The following is a 20,037-nucleotide window of genomic DNA, read 5'->3' as shown; positions in this document are numbered from 1 at the left end:
ATTGAGGCATTTCCTCCTCCTTCCTCTGAAGACTCTAGCTGGTGTCAAGTTGACACACAAAACCAGCCAGTACAAGTTCTAAATTCAGTAGGAATCTGCCACTGCAGTACTGCCTCACATGCTACTCCACAACCACTTGTTCAGAGGAGAGTTCTACAATTCCCCCTAGACTGGGAAGTGATGAAGATAGACCTCCAGGAAAAGCTTTCTAGCTGGAACTGCCTTTGCCATTAGCACTACAGCAGCCTCCATATCTCCGCCCGTCATACGGACGCAGCCAATCAGCGTCAGGTTCAGCAACCCCGCCCCTAGGCGGACGCAGCCAATCAGCGGCAGCGTCTTTTGCGCGCCTTACTTGCAAAGATGGCGGTGGCTTTTGGCGCCCAGGCGGTGTGCCGAGCCGTTGCACAGCTCCTCGGTTGCAAAATGTGAAAGCGGCAGGAGGAGGGTGCCGCCGGAATGAGTCGGCGAAGGAAGCATGCGGACAGCCCTGGCCGGAGGAGCACTCCGCGCAGGGCGGCTGCCGACGACTGCTGCCCGGGGGTGGAGCCGGGGTCCAGGTGGTCCAGGGCGACCCGCGACTCCCGGCCCAGCAAGGCAGGAGCTCGGCCTTTGCGGCGGGAGCAGCGCCGGGCGGCGGCTGACGACCCGAGGAGCCCCGGGGGTAAGGAGAGGGCAGCTGGGGAGCTGAGCCCGGGGTGTGGGTGGGGTACAGTGAGGACAGGGAGAGCAGCTCCGGGGGCTTGGAGGGGGCGGGAGGCTTAGGCTGCAGAGCGGAGCCTCTGATCCGGGCGGCGGCGGCTGTTTTCGGGTTGACTCTGGTTCTGGGCGGATCCGGTGACTTAAACTACCCCCGGGGAATTGGGCAGCTATGCTTTTCTTTTTTCTTTCTTTCTTTCTTTTTTTTTTTTTTTTTGCACTGTTTTGCTTTTCAAAAAAAGGGTCACCTCAAAGCTGTCGTTTGTTCCCGGAACTTGCTAGGAATAACATCCGGTTGGAATAGCAAACCAAACCAATGGAGCGTTCCTTTCTGATAACTTCTGGAGTTAGATTTTTCTTCTTTTTAAGATTCCTAACCTAATAAGGCCCTTTCCTAGAATGTGTTCTTAAAATAAAACTTTTGTTATCTTGCTTTCCTCTGCTTTGACAAAACAAACCTGAGAAAGAACAATGCAATTGTAAAAATTTAAGTGATTCTAAACAGAACTTCTAGAGAAACAGATCACTAATGGTTTTTGGAGCGGTTAATTATTAGCGTATTTAATTTGGATAGAGTTGATAAGAGGAGCTTAAACGAGTTTAACTAGGGTTTCTGCTTGGACAGTTGGCCGTGCATCTGCAACAGCAAGGAGGTTCTTAATTATGGAAGCCATGGTGATAGTAACTCAGTGACCAGGTGGTATCATTCCTGGGCCTATGGAATTAAAAAAAAAAAAGTACTAACTACAATGTTAAATTTATGACGTGTCAAGGCATTATTTTTACTGAAACATTTCTTTTGTGTTTAAAGTAGTTGTTTTCAGAGAAGTTTTATATCGGACACAGAAATAATTTGTCTAAGCTGCTATTTGACTTTGCCTCTTGTGAATGCTTAAAACGGGACAATTGTCATTTTGTGCAGAAAAGTATGAGACGCCAACAAGAGCTGTGAAAGTGGATTTATTATCCTGTACCTTCAGTTCTCCTAATGATCCAGATGGACAGACCGATATCTTCTGGGATCAAAATTCTCCAATGACCAAACAGTTAGGTAATCTGATACGATTGTTAGATGGAAGCTGGGCGATGGTGGTGCTCCACTTGACTCCCAGCACACGGGAGGCAGAGACAGGCAGATCTCTGTGAGGTCGAAGTCAGCTTGGTCTACAAGAGGGAGTTCCATGACAGGCAAGGGAAAAGGAAAAAAAAAAAAAGATTGTTATGTGATTAAGTGTTTGTTGAAGGATTGGTATTTGTAACATTTTATTTAGATAACATCAGAAACTTCGATCCAGTGGATTTTCTGTTGTGTTCTTGAGACTCTTGAGTGATTTTTCTAATATGCACATGATGTTAGTGCAGAGTCACTATATACACTGTAGTGTAAGTTGCACTGGTTACAATCATTTTCTAAAAGGTAACAACAGATTTTAAAATTCTTGGCCTAAGATTTATAGGAATGTCTGTTTCTTTAGGTAAAGGAAGAAAAAAGCAGATTCCCACTCCATACACGGATGAGATTTCACATATTGTCAACCGTATTGCTCCTCAGGTAAAGACAGCCGTTCTGTGGTTTATAGAACAGCAGAGTTTGTTTCCTGCTTGCTTGTGTCCTCTTTCTTATTTAAAATAATGTATTTAGAGCAAGGGAGGTTGCAGTTAGCTTTTCTCTTTCTGGGTGCGCGTCTTGAAAGAAGAGATAAATTGTAGAGTGGATAGTATTGTCATCCCTTAGTGTCCACGAGGCACGGTTTCATGACCATTCTGAATACCCGAGTTTGCAGATTCTGAAGTTCCTTACAGATAATGGTGTGGTTTTGCATGGTAACCTGTGCACGCCCTCCCGTGTACTGTATTTATTTATTTTATTCATTTTTTTTTTGCAGTGCTGGAGCTCAAACCCAGGGACTCACTTCTGCTAGGCAAGTGCTCTTCCACGAGCTATGCCTCCAGCCCACCCCATAAACTTTTAGTCATCTCTAGTTTATTTATTCCTTAAGTAATACAGTTAATTGTCATGCTGTTCTGTTGAGGGAAGAAAAACAAAGAAAATGTCTGTGTCTCTCCCCTATTTTTCTTCTGTCATTGGTTAGATGTAGAACCTGCACATGCGGGTAGATATTTTGCTTTAATTCTCTTGGAGTAGTAATTATTGACTAGCGTTTTACTTTCGTTGTCTTTAATATATTTAACACCATGCAGCATTTTCCTCGTTGTGTTTTGAACAATTGTCTAATAGAACAAGCAATGTAAATTTGCGTTTTGGTTGTTAGTGCTTGTCCACTGTCTATAGTACAGATTTTCCTCATTGCAGTTGCTTGCACTTGTATCAACTGAGTTATAAAGTTATCAAGAAATGCTTTAAAACTGGGGCAATCGCTGGGTTTAGGTGTAGGCCTCATACAGCTTCTTCCGAGTAGTTAAATGCTCATAACCTCAGTTCATTGAGCCACAAAGAATTATTACCTGCCTTGCGGTCTTCCGTGGATTATTAGGATTAAGTTATATAAAATTTATAATCAACTATAGGTTTATTTATTGTAATAAACCCATCTTCAAAGGTTTTTTTTCCTTCACTTTAATTTTTGTGATGCTTAAATGAAATAGAAGTTTTAGTGAATCGTGGAACACAAAGGAATCCAGTAACTGTCATTCCTCGTATTAGTCCTGTTGTTAGTAAGCAGCATGGACGAGAGCATCAACTGTTCTGAGTTTTCTTTTCTTTCTTTTCCTTACTTAAATATTTTCTTTCTATATTTTCTAAAGTGTGTGTGTATGTGTGTGTACGTGCTCTCATAGGTGTGAAGGTCATGTGTGAAGGTCAGAGGACAGCTTGCAGGAAATCAGCTCTTCCACTCTCTTGGTATGATTCATTGTACCAAAACTTTGTTTAAATACATTTATGCCATAATATTATGTTCTGTATGTCAGCAATAAATCTTCATTAACTAAATCAAAGAAGCAAAATAAAACACTTTTGGGCCGGCCAGCCTGACTAGTGGTATAATGTTGAGTGTCCTGTTGGCTTTACGAGATGGGCTGGAAGTAGCAGCTGTTGTAGAGAAATGACAGCAGTGCCCCATGGTAGCTGGGGTCATGGGAAACTGCACTGGGATTAGTTAATTCACTCATCTCCAAGTGGCAGACCCTCATGATTACAAATGTTTGAGGGTTTCTTAGTTATCTTCAAATCACTTAGTTCCCTCCTAATGGTTTCAGATTTCATTTTTTAAGATACACATTTGCATATTAGACATTCCATTTTCTGTAGTGATAAGAGGTGTTTAAGGTGATATCTCTGTTTTCATCATTTATATAACTTTATACGGTGTGCTCCTTAAGATCAAGTATAACCGTGGCTCTCAACCTTTCTAATGCTGTAGCATTTAAAACAGTTCCTCATGTTGTGGTGACCTCCAACCATAAAATTATAAATGTTTTTGGAGCTAGAGGTTTGCCAGACTTTATAGTCCACAGATGGAGAACTGCTGATTTGTAATATAATGTTCATTCCATAGCTTTTTGGGGATTAAGGGACAGAAAAATACAGCAGAAACATCCTAATCTAAGATTACTTCCTACTTTAAATTTTTTGTTTTTGTCTTTATGTCTGTCTCCTCATTCTTAGATTTAGCCTTGACCTTGCTCTAAAATAACTAGTCCTGACATTACTCTGTCTGCTCAGTTAAGTCAAGATGGAACTCCTGGTTCTTAGATAAAGAGTTAGTGAGAATAAGAAAAAAAAAAATGGAGAATGAATGCTACAGAAAGAATTCTGGATATATTCTTATTTTCAGTTCTGATAGTTGTATGTAGTTTGTTCTGATTTTATGAGTATCTTACAACAAGTAAAATGTTATTCCCTTTTATAAAATGTTCCTTTATATGTATATGACATCAAAATGCATTTGATAGGTAATGTACATCAAACCTTAGTTTTTATAAATATGGTTTGAATGTTTATAAAAATTCGAATATTTCTTTTTTTTACTTGTGGAAGCATAAATGGATCACGTTTCCCACCTTTCTCCAGTTTCTTGTTGTTTGAGTTTGTTAAATGACTAGTATCACATCTTCTCTTGCCCCTCCAGTCTCCAGTCTCCAGTCTCCAGTCTCCTTCCTTTTTTGGGGGAGAAGGGTTAGTCTCTTATTTTGTGGTGCTCATATGTTCTTTTTCTTCCTTCTTTCAAAGGACGAAAAACCAGTGACAAACTCCATGCTGGGTGTGTGGATTGGTGACACTGCTATTCCTTGTACTCCCGGCGTAGCAAAAGAAAAGTCAAGGGTGAAAATCCGCTGTACAAAGTGAGTTCAGACTTCACCTTCTTATAATTCAATGAGGCAGATATCCTTACTTGCTGACTGAGGTTTTTGTCCTCCCTGATTCCCGCATTCTTAAGACCCAAAGAAAATCACACAGAGGTCTACATTAGTTATAAACTGATTGGCCCATAAGCTCAGGCTTCTTATTAACTTTTTTTATATCCCCCCCCCCCCTGGAAGTAGCTCTTGCAAACCAGGCTGGCCTCGAACTCACAGAGATCTACCTGCCTCTTCCTCCTGAGTGCTGGGATTCAAGGCATGAGCCACTACTGCCCGGCTCCTTATTAACTCTTATAACTTATATTAGCCCATTATTCTTATCTATGTTAGCCACATGGCTCGGTACCTTTTTCAGTGGGGCAGTTACCTCTTCCTTCTTCTCTGTTTGGGACAGGACTCGGGAGGAGAATGAGCTTCCTGACCTGCCTCTACTTCCTGTCTGGTTGTCCTGCCTATACTTCCTGCCTGGCTACTGGCAAATCAGCATTTATTTAAAACGTAATTGACAGAGTACAGATTTTCTCACACTACTTACTAGCATTGGAGGTTTTAGAATAAACCAAACTAGTAAACTTTTTTATTTGATATGTAAAATTCCGGAGTTAAAGACATGTTTTTCTGAGACTTAGTTTGGTGTTTTGTTACAACAAAATATACTAAATGATAATTGAATAATTCTTAGTTTTTTAATTAAAATGTTTCAATGATATTTTAATAGGTTAAAAACAAAAACTCGAGAAAAAGAACTCATGAAATTGGCTGAGCAGTTTGATAAAAATATGGAGCAACTTGATGTGATTCAAGAGCAATATGGAAGGAATCATGATTTTATCCGGGCAACTTCAGAAGCGGGACATGTACACCACTGTAAAGATTCTGTACAGACAGAGATAGATGATACAGTTCCCGAAATCGACTGTGCTCTAATGAAGAAGCAAATGGAAGGAAACACCAGAATGTCTGTGGCAAAGGAGCAAGACCGCAGTCAGAAACCCTTTGACCAAAATATTGAAGCAGCCCTGAATGCTATTTTTGATGGTTCCACTCAGATGTGTAGCGGACAGCTAAGTCAAGGTGTGACAAATTCCTTTCTGAACAATAGTAAAACTACCTTTGTGAAGAAACGCAGTTCAATAGAAGAGGAAATTATTGCTAATGAAACTCTGGTCACTGAAAACCTGCCAAGCAGAACTCCAATATCACCTTCCCCTCAGGTAGATACTGCCTTACTGCAAAAATCGTGTGTGACTCCCTGTGCTAAGAAACCAGAAGCTTCTACTAAACATCCTGATGGGCTGACTACTAGTGATTTTGAGGATGACTGGGAAAGCTTGCTAGGCAATGAACCTTTCCTTATGGAAAATGCTGAAATGCTTCAACCCCCTCCTTTGACAACTGCCCAAGGTACTAGTCAGAATGCAGTGTGTACCGTTACTGCTAAAAATGATATAATCACATCAAGAGCAAATATGAATCTAAGTCGAAAGTCAGGAGATTCGAAAGTAACCCTGGACCTTCCTTCAAAGCCATGTAACAGAGAACTAGGAAATTCTGAAGGATATGGATTTTTATCACATCCAAGTGATGACTCAAGCAAGTTACCATTAACTGGAAATAAAATGAGGTTTGAGAAATCTTTGAGTAACATTAAAAGTGAAGGTTGTGTTGATGTCTCTAATATTGCAAGAGTGAAAGGAGATAGTCGCAGTAAGTGTACAGTTAATGTGTGTGCTTCTAATAGTTCTGGTTCACACTCAAGATATCTTAATGAACAAAACAATGGACTTAGTGTTAACCTGCCTTTGAAAGCACCTATTGATACTGTTTCTCTTGGTTCTGTATTCTTGGGCAAAGAAAACAGACTAATGGATCAAAACACAAACCAGACTAATGGATCAAAGTTCAGTTCTTCCCTCGATGACTGGAATGATCCTTTCGTGGCCAGTGAAATGATTGAAGCATGCCATGAGTTCGAGACTACCTGGGAAGCGGATGATGTAGATGATGATTTATTATATCAGGCATGTGATGACATTGAAAGACTAACTCAACAAGAAAACAAGGGCAGCAAGCAGTCAGAAAGTATAAGTAACACTTCTACTGCATCTAAACAACATTGGAATCTTACCAGTTCCTTGGTGCCATCGTCCTTAACAACTAACTCAGAGATATCTAAATCGTTGAAGGTAGAAAAAAGAGACACGTGTGGAGCTTATCCCAGCATTATGGATGCTGCAACAAATGTGTCTGTGTGCTTTAAGAATTCAAGGGATAATCAACATGTACCAGTTCAGGTGAATAGCTCAAAATTTATGCTTTCAGTAAGTTCAAGTTTGAATGTTAGTCTGGGTCCTGTGAGCACAGACATTACTAATAAGAAGTTGAGTACTCATCAGCTATCCCACATCACCTCAGCAACTCAAGCTCAGAATGACAACAAATTATTGAAGGTTTCAAAATTTACATTTAAGACAAAGAGTCCTCAGTTTCTTTCTCCGTTAAACCAAAATTGTATAGCAGGACGTTTACCTGTTAGCAAAATCTTGCAGGATTTAGGGAAAAAAGAAACTGTCAGTTCACTGCTTGAGGCTAATCAACACCAGTCTTCAATAAATTATTCTGAATCGTTGAAACCATGTTCTAAAGGTATGTATTAAATAGTTTTATTTGAAAAGTATTATCTTGAAAATTATTGATGTTGTTTACTTGTTTTGCCTAACCAGGTATAACTAGTATCTGATACAAAATTCATGACACTTGTGACAAAATTACTGTTACTTGATGCAACCTTTTTAAAATCATTACAGTTGATTTTTTTTCTGATTGTTCTTATTCCTTCATAAATTTCCTTAATCACACCTCAGTAATTGTATCTTCAAACTGTCTACCTTACAATATTGCTACCACCTTATAGTGTCCTCTATGTCCCCTTTATATTCTAATCTTCAAAAAGCGAACTAGACCTTTTAACCCACATAAAACATTTATATGTGTAAAACAACCTTTAGTGAATGACTCATTTCAAATAAAATCTAAAGCTATAATCTGAAAAACCCTTAACCAGTCTCATATACTATAATGTCGGAAATAGAATACTATATAATAATTTGAAGTAATTTTATCTGAGAAAAGCGCTGTTACCAGTTTGGTATATATCATGAAAGTTTTTTCGTCAGCTTATATCATATAAAGTGATATTTGATTATGACATTTTCATACTTGTAATAACATAACATTATTGTAGTTGCTACCTCTAATTACTCTTTTTCCTACTGACTTCCTCCTCATCCCAAATAGTCACCCTTTATTTCATTTTTCTTTTTTGCTTGCTACAATCTTTAGTCATTCATTGATGGAAAATAAGGTCACATGACTTGGCTAATTTGAATGCCTATTTCTATAATAAACAGGGGTATGCAGCTATCTATTGCATATCCATTTTGATTCCTTCATTAATATATCAACAATAGTGTAATTAATCTTAGCTTTAAGAGGACCCTTTTCTGACTGCCCTAGTGACCATACCAATTTATGTATGTATGTGGTTTTTCCCCACCGACAGAGTATAAAGGTTCCTCCCATCTTCCCATGTTTGCCAGTGTATGTTGTCTTTTCCCCAGCTTGGTAACTATTCTAACTGTAGTAAGATCAAATCCAAGAGTAGTTTTGATTTGCATTTTCTTCATGGTTAAAGATGTTGAATTTTTTTTTAACATATGAATTTGTTGACTTGTACTTGTTTTGGGATTCTTATTTAATTTGCTATTTTTACTCTATGTTATTTGGGTTTTTCTTTGTGGTTAGTTGAATCCGTTATATTTTTTTAACATTAGCCCGTGTTGTAAGTACCTTACAACATTCCCCTATTATCTAAGTTGTATCTTCACTGTGGTTGCTATATACTGTTATGCGAACACTTTATAATTCAATGTAGTCCTGCTTGCCAATTCTATTTTTTCCCTGAACTGTAGTGATTCTTTCCAGAAACTCTTGCCCATCCTTGTATTTTGAAGCTTCTTACCTGATTTCAAGTAGTTCAAAATTTCAGATCTTACGTTAATATCTTTGATCCCCATTGATTGGGTTTTATAAGGATGGAAGGCACTACATACGGATTTCCTAATTTTCCAGCACCATTTTTGTTTTGTTTTGTTTTATTTTGGTTTGGTTTTTTTTTTTTTAGACCCTAGGTAGAGAATAAGCTGCTTGGGTCTGAGTCCTCATTTTTGTTGATCTGCATGTCTGCATTTGTGACAGTACCATGCTGATTTTGTTACTGTTGCTTTAATCGAATTAAATTACGTTGTCTCTGGCATTACTCATTTTGCTGAGGATTGCTTTAACTGTTGGGAATTGTGTGTGTGTGCGTGCGTGCATGTGTGCCCACCTAAAGTGAAGTATGTCATTTGAGTTTGAATGGGGATTCCTTTGAGTCTGTAGACCCATTTTGGTAATAGGACTACTTTTCAGTGTTAATTCTTTTAGTGCATGAACATTGGAAAGGTATCCATCTTCTAGTATTTGAAGTTTCTTAGTCATTGTTCTATGTTGTCATTGTGTAGGTCTTTCAACTCCTTGGTAATTTTACTCCTGGAGTTTTATTTTTTATATTTTTTTTGCTGATTGTTTTCTTAGAGGGTTTGAGATAGAAAATCTAGTTTTTATATTTTAGTTTTTTATACTGGTGTGTTACTGAAAATGTTTATCTGGTCTAAAAATTTTCTGGTGATAGTTTTGCAGCCCTTTATGTATGTGGTCATATGGTTAACAAGTGGAAATATCTGGTGACGTCTGTCGTTTTTGTTCCCTCTTTGCTATGTCTAAGAGATCCACTGCTGTATTAAATAAGCCGAGAGAGAAGACAACATATCTATTTTTTTTTAAAAAAAAACGTATTGATTTTATTGAGCTCTACATTTTTCTCTGCTTCCCCGCCACCTCCCGTCTCTCCCCTTCCCTTCAGCCCTCTCCCATGGTCTCCATGTTCCCAAATTACTCAGGAGATCTTGTCTTTTTCTACTTCCCATGTAGATTAGATGCATGTATCTCTCTCTCTCTTAGGGTCCTCATTGTTGTCCAGGTTCTCTGGGATTGTGATTTGTAGTCTTTTGTTGTTGTTGTTTTTCTTTATGTTTAAAAACCACTTTTGAGTGAGTACATGTGATATTTGTCTTTCTGGGTCTGGGTTACCTCACTCAAAATGATGTTTTCTAGCTCCATCCATTTTCCTGTAAAATTCAAGATGTTATTTTTCTCTGCTGTGTAATTCTCCACTATGTAAATGTACTACATTTTCCTCATCCATTCTTCTGTCGAGGAGAATTTAGGTTGTTTTCAGGTTCTGACTATGACAAATAATGCTGCTGTGAACATAGCTGAGCACATGTCCTTGTGGCAGGATGGAGCATTCTTTCGATATATACCCAAAAGTGGTATTGCTGGGTCTTGAGGAAGGTTGTTTCCTACTTTTCTGAGAAATCACCATACTGACATCCAAAGGGGCAGTGCCAGCTTGCGTTCCCACCAGCAATGCAGGAGTGTTCCCTTTACCCCACAACCTCTCCAGTGTAAGTTGTCATCAGTGGTTTTGATCTTGGCCATTCTTATAGGTGTAAGATGAAATCTCAGAGTTGTTTTGATTCGCATCTCTCTGATGACTAAGGATGTTGAGCATTTATTTATAAGTGTCTTTCAGCCATTTTAGATTCCTCTGTTGAGAGTTCTCTGTTTAGATGTGTACTCCATTTTTTATTGGATTATTTGTTCTTTTGATGACCAATTTCTTGAGTTCCTTGTATATTTTGGAGATCAGTCCTCTGATGACTCAACTGTTAAAGGCTAGGCTCACAACCAAAATATCTAATTTTAAAGGAAATGCTTTCAATTTTCCAGCAGTATAATGTTGACTCTAGGTTTGTCTCATAGATTCTTTAGTTTGTTGAGGTATGATATTTCTGTTTTAGATTCTTTAGGGTTATTATCATGAAATAGTAAGCAGTTTTGTCCAAAACTTTCCCCACATCTGTTGAGATGATCATGTGATTTTTATCCTTCATTTTATTTTTACATTTATTGATTTGTGTAGGCTGAGTCATGTCTACATCTTCAGAATGAAATTAGATTGATCATGATCTTACTAATAAGTTACTGAATTTGATTTGCAAGTATTTTATTAAGTGAATTTTGCAATGTTCTCAAAGGAAATGTATTGTTACATCCTTATCCTGTTTTGATATCAAAGTTAATACTGGCTTTGTAGAGTGAATATGAATTACTTATGATCTCTGGTGTTTTTACATATAGGTAATTCCTAGTATAAACTTCTCTCTTAGCAGTGACCTAGCTGTTTTCTAAATTTCTAGTAAGTTGTGTAATCATTTTTACTTGAGTCTAGAAATTTCTAAGTTCCTGATTTCTTGAGTGACACACGTTTTGCCCTCCAATGGATCTGATAACAGAAGAAATTATTTTCTCCCCCTCATGTGTGTGTGTGTCTGTGTATGTATGTATTAAGACTTAAGGACATAACATGTGTTTTGAGAAAGTTTAATGGTTTGCTAGAAGAGTTTCTGCAGGGGTTGAATTGAATATTCTGTCTTTATCCTTTAAATCCATTTGATTTGTGGAATAGTTAACTTGGAAAGTTGTTTTATTACTTGTTTTTCTGCTTAAATGATCTGTCTGTTGACAAAAATGGAATATTATGGTACTAAAATTCTTCTTTGTGACTAGATCTCTCCATCCTCATATTTCTTAGGATGGCTTACCTTGTTAACAAAGGTAGATGGGTTCACAAAAACCACAGCACAAGTAGGGAGGTCAATAATAGGACAACTTCTGGAAGTCAGTTCTCTTCTACCATGTTTAGTGATCAAACTCAAGGCCCTCAGTCTTGGTGGCAGTCACCTTCTCAGATCTCTGTTTACCATGCGGGTCTTGTTTTACAATAAGGTCATGAAGTATAACCTTTTTACCCACCAAACCATCTGTATGGCGGCCAAGTTTTTCTTGTTGTTTGGTTTGTTTTAATTTGGATTTTGAGATAGGATTTTCTGTGGTTTAGGCTACTGTCACTTTGTAGCCTCAGGGAGACATGAGAATTTCAGTACTTTGATTTTAGTCTTCTTGAGTGTTGGGATTACTATCATACCCACCCTTCATCATATTTTCTGATGGATTGCTTCCTTTATTAAAACACAGTGAATTGCTTTATACCCTTTCAGTTTGGCTTGAAGCCTGGCTTTGTGGTCTGGGCTTTCAGATTCATTTTGTTTTTGTAATTTCATTCTTTGTTTATCACCTCCTGAGATCCAGCAAATACTTAGATTCTGTTCAATAATCTTAACTGGAGAATCACGATTGTTTGCATTCAGTGTGGTTGTTCACAGTATGAAATGACTTGCTTCATCTTGAAAGATTTTCTGGTTTACCTGTTTACAGCTGCTTGATTTCTTCCTAAAACTAGTTTCTTTATTGTCTCGTCCATTAAAATTTGTTATTTCTAAAATTTATTACGTCTTTTGTTTGTTTGTTTTTTGTTTTTGTTTTGGTTTTCAAGACAGGGTTTCTCTAGCTTTGGAGCCTGTCCTGGAACTAGCTCTTGCAAACCAGGCTGGCCTCGAACTCACAGAGATCCACCTGCCTCTTCCTCCCGAGTGCTGGGATTAAAGGCATACACCACCACCTCCAGCTAAAATTTATTACTTCTGTAGCTCTTGTACTTGTTAATCTTTCTTCATCTGTGCATAGTATTCCTTTAGTACAGTAATTCTCAACTGTGGATTGCAGCTCCTTTGGGGGTAAAAAAGCCCTTTTATAGGGATCACCTAAAAGCATTGGGAAACACATTTTTACATTACAATTCACAACAGTAGCAAAACTACAGTTACGAAGTAGCAATGAATATAATGTTATAGTTTGGGTCACAATATGAGAAACTGTTAATTAGTGCTAAGCTTACTGAGCCTCCTTAATTCCTTAGGGAAAGGTGAGTGTGCTATCATCCCATTCCACAGGATGCCCCTTCAGCAGCTTCACAATACAGGACAGTCAGATGTGATATGGAGTCGAGTCAACTTGAGCCAGGCTTTTCTCTGTCCTACATGCCTCGAAGTCTAGGCCCTGAACTCGAGCCAGGCTTTTTTCTGTTCTATAGGCCTTGAGGTACAGGCCCTGAGATAATTTTGGCCCAACATCTTCTCCATTTGTTTTAAATCCCACCCTCTACCCCGGATACCAAGCCAAAATTGCCCACCGGGGAGAGAGTACAGGTCAGGACCACCCCATCTGGAGCTTCGGCTTGGATACTCTCAAATTGAGAGTTCATCTGTGGGGCGAGATGTACTCGAAGGGCCATGTACCTGTTGTATCTGTTTTTGAAATGCTTGTTTCAGCCTTTGGAAAACTCATGGGCCAAAACCAATTAAACCAGGTCTCATAGGGTGTTCTTGACTTAAATGAATTATTATCTTTTCTTAACTCATCTAGAGTTCTTGTAACTATCCTAATAGAAACAACATTCTTCCCGAAGTGCACTGCAAATTCCACCCTGTTCCATAAACAGCTAGTCCAATCCTCTCCTATTTTGTAAGGTTACCCTTGCTAAGGAATCCAAAAACTTTTGTAAATAATATAATGCAGTCTCTGCCTTTTCTAATTATGTCCAGCCCAGTCTGCTCACATCCCCAGGAAGTAATCAGTAGTCCCTCCAAGTCGTGCCCCTCCCCCGCCACACACACAGTTTCTAATAGCAATAGTGGAAGCAGTCTGGTTGCTCCCTGGGCATACATAAATGGATGTCTGCAGGGGAGGACATGAGAACACCCAGGCTCATTAGGGTAAAATGCCTGGGATAGGGTGCACCCCTGAGAGCCTCGGCATTCAAGTCTTCCTTCCATCCCCGGAATCTGGTCTCTCATATCCCAGCTCCCATGTGCCAAACTGCAGAGGTCAAACATGAGGTCAGGCCACCATGTCCAGAGTGTTGTTTTCTGAGAAGTCTGGTTTAGGATCCCTCCAGTGCCAGCGCTTGGCAGGATCCACGTCACCTTTTGTGGTTGGTGGGGGCCTGGACCTAGATCCCTGTGAGAAGAGTTAACATGGTTACCGCCATGAATGTCAGCTTATATATGTTAAGTGACATCTTGTGATATGGGGGTACCTCCAGCCAGTGAGACTCAGCCAAACCCTCCCTCTGGCTGAAGGGATGTCTACTTAGTTTTTGCGTTCTCATTCTCACTCAAACCTGAGCCAGGCTTTTTTCTGTCTTATAGGCCTCGAGGTACAGGCCCTGAGATAATAATTTTGGCCCAACAAATTGGTTGCTGCATTAGGAAGGTTGAGAACCACTACTTTGTCGTTTTCAGTGACGACTTAGTGGTCATCATTTGGTTTTGTTTATTTCAATCATTGAAGATTTGTTTCTCCTACTTCAAAGGATAACTTTGTTGTATATGTATATATGTATTCATAGTAATCTTGGTTGGTAAGTAATTTTTATGTGAAATATACATCAGACATACTATCTCCCGATTTTAATTTTTTTCTGAGAGGTCTGCTGTTCTGGTAGGTTTTTCATTAAGTGTGACCTGTACTTGTGCCAGCTTTCAGTATTTACTTCTGTAGATTTGGGGTCTTTTATGCCTTACTTTTCTTTCTTTCTTTTTTTTGTTTTGGTTTTGTTTTTGAGTTTTTTATTTATTTGTTTGTTTTTCAAAATGAGTTTCTTTGTAACTTTGGATCTGCCCTGGAACTCACTCTGTAGTCCAGGCTGACCTCAAACTCACAGTGATCCACCTACCTCTGCCTCCCAAGTACTGGAATTAAAGGCACGTGCACAACCACTACTCTGCTTTTAATGCCTCAGTCTTTTCCCTCTCTTAGACTACAAATGTTTTGGTCTCTTTTTGTTGTTGTTGTTGTTTTTCTTTTGTTTTGTTTGTTTATTTGTTTTTCAAGACAGGGTTTCTCTGTGTAACAGCCCTAGCTGTCTAATTTAGTCTCTTAACTATTTCTGTGAGGTATTACATGTCGCAGTCATTTTTTTAAATTGCTGTTGGAATACACCTTCTTAGAAATTATTCTTCAATTTTGTCTTCATGTCTTTATGCTTTTTGTCTTGAATGATTTTTATGCATATAAAAAGGTGTGTTTCTGTATCTATTGTTTTATTTAAATAGATAGAATTGGATAACACATGCTTGCTTTTTGCATTTCCTTAATAACTGTCATTTCGATTTGTTTTATGGATGGAAGCTTAGGTTTTTTACAATTACAAACAGTACAGTAGGAATTCTATGTAAACTTCTGAACTTTGTGTATTTGTGTTTGTTAATTCCTAAAAATACGATGTGAGAGAATGTTGTGAAATTTGACACCTATCACCATATTTCTTCCAAAAAGGTAGAAGATTTTGGTACAATGAATATTTTTCCATGTTACAGCCCAGTGTGCCTTGAAATATTAAAAATTGTTGACAATGAATTATAGTTGTAGATATTATAAGTTTGTTTTAAAGTAAATATAAGTAGCTCAGTGAGGTTTCTAAAATGAATCTATTGCATTTATTTATTTATTTATTTATTTGGTTTTTTGAGAAGGGTTTCTCTGTAGCTGTGGAGCCTGTCCTGGAACTAGCTCTTGTAGACCGGACTGGCTTTGAACTCACAGAAACCCCGCCTGCCTCTGCCTTCCGAGTGCTGGGATTAAAGTGTGCACCACCGAATAGGACTTAAAGCTCTACTGCATATACTTTTAATCCAGTGGTGACTTACACTTTTTTTTGTAAATGTAATAGTTGGTTTGAAATAAAAATACTTTGTCCTTTCCAATTTCTGATTATATCAAGAAAGGAAGTAGGTATATTTTAAATCTCCTTTCATGAACAAGAGAAATTTGTGTAAAAGGGTTCTATTTCACTACCTAAATATTTCTCCCCTAATAATAATACAGATTCTGCTAAAAAGTTAGGGTTTAATCAGTAAATTTACATAAATGTATATTAGGGTTATTATCTTAGGTATTACATGTCATTTAAATGAGAGTAGTTTCTAATCTAAAGCTTTAACTTTCACACATATACACACATAGAGACTTAAATTTTCTGATACATTCTCCAATGAAAATAAAATTTTAAACAGCTATAAATAACTTGTGTTTTAGGAGTATCTGCAGTAATTAACTCAGTCCCATGTGCAAAGTAATGGTTAAGTTGTAATTACAAAGAAACTCTTTGTAAAGTGCATGTGACATCGTCAATACATATGGGTTCTGCATAGAGATTACATATGACACTTTCCATAAAGATATATTCTATAGATTGACAACCTCATGCTAAGAGTCTGGGGGAGGATTCAGTGTGGTCTGAAGTCAATCAGCGTACAAAACTCCAGGCTGTTACCATGTCAAATCCCAGCCTTCTGGACTGATAAGTTGTGTATCCCCTTTCTTTGAAGAAACTGGGTATTTAACATTCGTGGTTCTCCCAGTGCTTATCAGTGAGCACATTGACCTCTGTGCCTCCCACACAATTGGACATGGGAAGTTTCATTGTGTCACTCAAATCTTATTCTGGTAGATGAAATGTAAACTTTGTGACTCTTTTAAGGAAAAAAGTAACTGTTAGTATCCAACTTTCCTTCATAGGTCTTTGGAGTCTCCTTTTCCTTGCCTTCCCTTCCGCTTTTTCTCCAAGACTGTCCTAGGTAGCAGAAAATGATCTTGCAGTACATACTCCTGGCAGTGTTCACTGGATCTCCTTCCATCTCCAGAGTGTTGGCGTTGCAAACATGAACTCTCAGCTATATTTGAAAGATTGATAGATGGTTCAATTCATAATGTTTTTACTCGGTATCGATGTTTATATAAGTTAAGTTGGTAGTAAAAGAAAATTATATAGTCATGGGTTAGATGCCATTGTTCTCATGAATTATTTGTTGAGTTTCAAAAATCAGTTTTTATCATACTTGAATGTGAATATTGAGAAGCTTGGCATCATTTTGACCTACCACATTGTATTTATTATGTGTGAACATATGCTTGTATGTGTAATGGTTCTGTGTTATTTAATGATCAAACCATTGTAATATAAAAGCAAAAGTTAAATCATTTTCAGGATAATGTACAGGTTAAAAGATTAATCCCTATGCTTTGTTTACTTTTTAGGTGAAGAGGAGAGAAATAGAAAGTATTCTCCTGAAGAAATCCAGCAAAAAAGACAGGAAGCACTGATTCGAAGAAAGGCCAAAGCACAGGCGTTGCCTGCTTTGCATTCAGCTTCCATTTCTCTGCTTTGATGAAATTGGAGTTAGACGGTTTCACAACTATTAATAACTATCTGTGATAGGACGTTTTTTCTTGATTTCTCTGTGAGAAATTTAATGCTGACTATAAAGCATGGGCCTCTACTTTATTATTTAATAAATCAGTGTTTACCATTATAAATGAAACTTTCTTGGAAATGTATGTGAATAATTATGTATATGTTTTTGAAAAGTTAGCAATTATGTGTCTATAGAGGGAAGTATGTGTCTTTATTACATGATGGCAACTGAGCATCAATAATAGACAGCTGTAAAGCTTCTAAAAGATTAAAATGACTAAACAGTGACTCTGCTCTATAGTGTTTTCAGTTACTTTAAGGTTTTTTTATACAGTACAATTTTTAATTAATTTTTCCATATTCTTAGTGACCTTGCTGAAAAGTAGATAACGTCTATTTAATTGTTTTAAAAAATTATTGCTTTCAGTTGCTAGCCAGAGGTAGGTTTAAATTATTTCTGAATATGTGATTCAATTTGAAAACCTGTCGCTGTTAGGAAAAACAGACTAGCGTTAAGTCTAGTTTAGCAAAAAGAAAGAAAGAAAGAAAGAAAGAAAGAAAGAAAGAAAGAAAGAAAAGAAAATAGATTAAGCAAAGTCATAAAACATCATTAACATCATCCAGTTCCTTTATCATATAGGTTAAATAGAACAATCCAAGCTGCTCTTTTTCTTTATATTCATGTGTATTTGAGTCAGGGTCTTGCAATGTGGTCCTAACTGGCCTTGAACTCTTGTCATGCAGATGACTGTAAACACAGTGATTCTCCTGCCTCAGTCTCCCAGTGCTGTGAGTACCACTATGCCTAGCTCATGATTTTCCTTTCAAAGTCACAGACAAACCTTTGTTTATGTTAGAATTGATTTTTCTGAACATTTAAAGAATTATACAATTTGTTTCAATCTATTATTAGTACTTAAAATAATTAGAAGGGGCATTAACACTAAAATATAATCTAAAACACATTAAGGACTGCTTATTAACAGTGCTTATATATATATATATATATATATATATATATATTCTTTATTTTAAAGAATTAACTGATCTTTCCAGGATTCCAAATTAGACTTTCTATTTTCAGTTTTCTAATTACTGTAATTTTCCTTCTAATCAATTATTTAACTTCACTGTTTTTTCCCCTCTGTCATCCCTGCCTCCTTTTTGTCTTCTAAAATGTAAGTCAGTACTATAAGCCTTAGCTAGTGGGGAGGGTATATGACAGTAAGGATGCTTATGTTTTTCTAAATGGCTTTTAGGGGACATGAAGAAAAGTTTAGCTATAAAGAGCACCCATCTTGGTAAGGTGTTCACTATTGTTCAGGTGTCTTTGAGCTGACAATCTGATTGTTATTAAGTGTGTATCATTTTTCAGATGATATATAGGTATATTTTAGTTGTTCTTATTATTTACCAAAGAGTATATTATAAAGACTTAAATAAATGCTGCAAGTTTTGATGCAAACAAGTGAAGAGACTGCTTTTCTCATGAGCCTTCAGTCTGTTCTAAGTCTCTCTCTGCACAAGTTCTCCTGTAACTTCTTTCTGTGAAATGCTTTAAGTCGTTCTGCTGAGCTTTTTACACTGGCCTGTTGCATCTGTTTCTTTTGAACACATACCTGACCTTCTTCAGTAGGAAGTCTTCTCTGTCATGGTAACTATGAAAGCACTTCTGGATGGTGAATGTGTGCTCCTCCAGCAGGATACCCCTTCCTTCACACCACTCTACTGTGTTCATTCTTCAGTTGCTGTTGGAAGCACTAGCATGTGAAGAGCTGCCTAGTTTGCATGGGTTGGCACTTTTCCAGTTTCAAGAGACATTATCCGCAAAAGTCAAAGGAGCAACTGATAGGCCTGGAAGCAATATTCTTTTGCAAGCTTTTTTGCTGTTTTTGCTTCACAGAAAGTTTAGTTCAGCAAGACCATTGTTGCAGAGTTTAGACACATAACTGACTACAAGAACATGGGTTATTGCCGAAATAGTTACATATAGTTATGAGTCACATTTTTTTTCCTAACATACTTTTAAATTGCAAAGAACGAGTACCTTCCTCTGCGTTTGTATGCTTACTACTGATATATGATGGCTACTAATTATATTCTGAATGATTTGTAGTCAGATTCTGTTTGTGAATTTTTTCTTGTTCCACTGAAATTGTAGCTTTAGAGTTGGAAAATGTTTCCTGGAAAAGTTTAAATTTTATTTAACTTTTAATTGAGCCAACTGTTATACTGAATTTAAATTGTTCCAATTAGACTATGATTTTCAGCTTTTACCAGTGTACTCATAAGCACTGTGAATTCACAGAATACCAGATGTCTTGTGCCTTCTCTTAGGTTTCATAAGTGAATATGCATAGGTGTTGATTGTAGAGTTTTGTCTTTCCAAAGTTCTTTGGGTAATAAATCTTAATTGGTGAGCTTCATTTATCATTGCTAAATGTTTTACTTACTGAATAGCTTTAAGCTTTCCTTTTAATTCTCATTACAATCATATAGCACTTCTATTTTGTATGTGAGGGAAGTCTAGTAAATAGATTAAATGACTTTCTTGAACTCGGTTGATAGCTTAATACCAAGTGCGATTAGAAAGTTCCATAATCAAAGTAAGGTCACTGTTGTATATCTTACAAGAGCAAACATTGTCTTGGGAGAGTGTAGGCAGAGGCTGCTCATTTGTTCCAGACCTGAAATAC

At 37.5% G+C, this 20,037-nt stretch overlaps 1 protein-coding gene across 2 annotated transcripts; it reads left to right on the top strand.

The window, feature by feature from the left end:
* Positions 1-354: 354 nt before the first annotated feature.
* Positions 355-19,767, top strand: Etaa1 (ETAA1 activator of ATR kinase). 2 transcript variants are annotated; one of them, XM_048435478.3, is made up of 6 exons: positions 355-664; positions 1,622-1,750; positions 2,175-2,251; positions 4,892-5,004; positions 5,741-7,668; positions 17,185-19,767. In XM_048435478.3, exons 1-6 carry the CDS (start codon positions 460-462, stop codon positions 17,313-17,315), a joined length of 2,583 nt encoding a protein of 860 aa, XP_048291435.3. In that variant the 5' UTR covers positions 355-459; the 3' UTR covers positions 17,316-19,767. The 2 variants fall into 2 exon arrangements, with proteins under 2 accessions (XP_048291435.3, XP_048291436.3); XM_048435479.3 differs by lacking the exon at positions 355-664 and having other exon boundaries at positions 1,621-1,745.
* The last annotated feature ends 270 nt before the right edge of the window (positions 19,768-20,037 follow it).

The sequence above is a fragment of the Myodes glareolus genome, chromosome 8 (genome assembly GCF_982192425.1).
Source record: "Myodes glareolus chromosome 8, mMyoGla1.1, whole genome shotgun sequence".
In the NCBI taxonomy this organism is placed as follows: Eukaryota; Metazoa; Chordata; class Mammalia; order Rodentia; family Cricetidae; genus Myodes; species Myodes glareolus.
The sequence above is the reverse complement of the archived record's forward strand: the minus strand, read 5'-3'. Positions and strand labels throughout refer to the sequence as shown.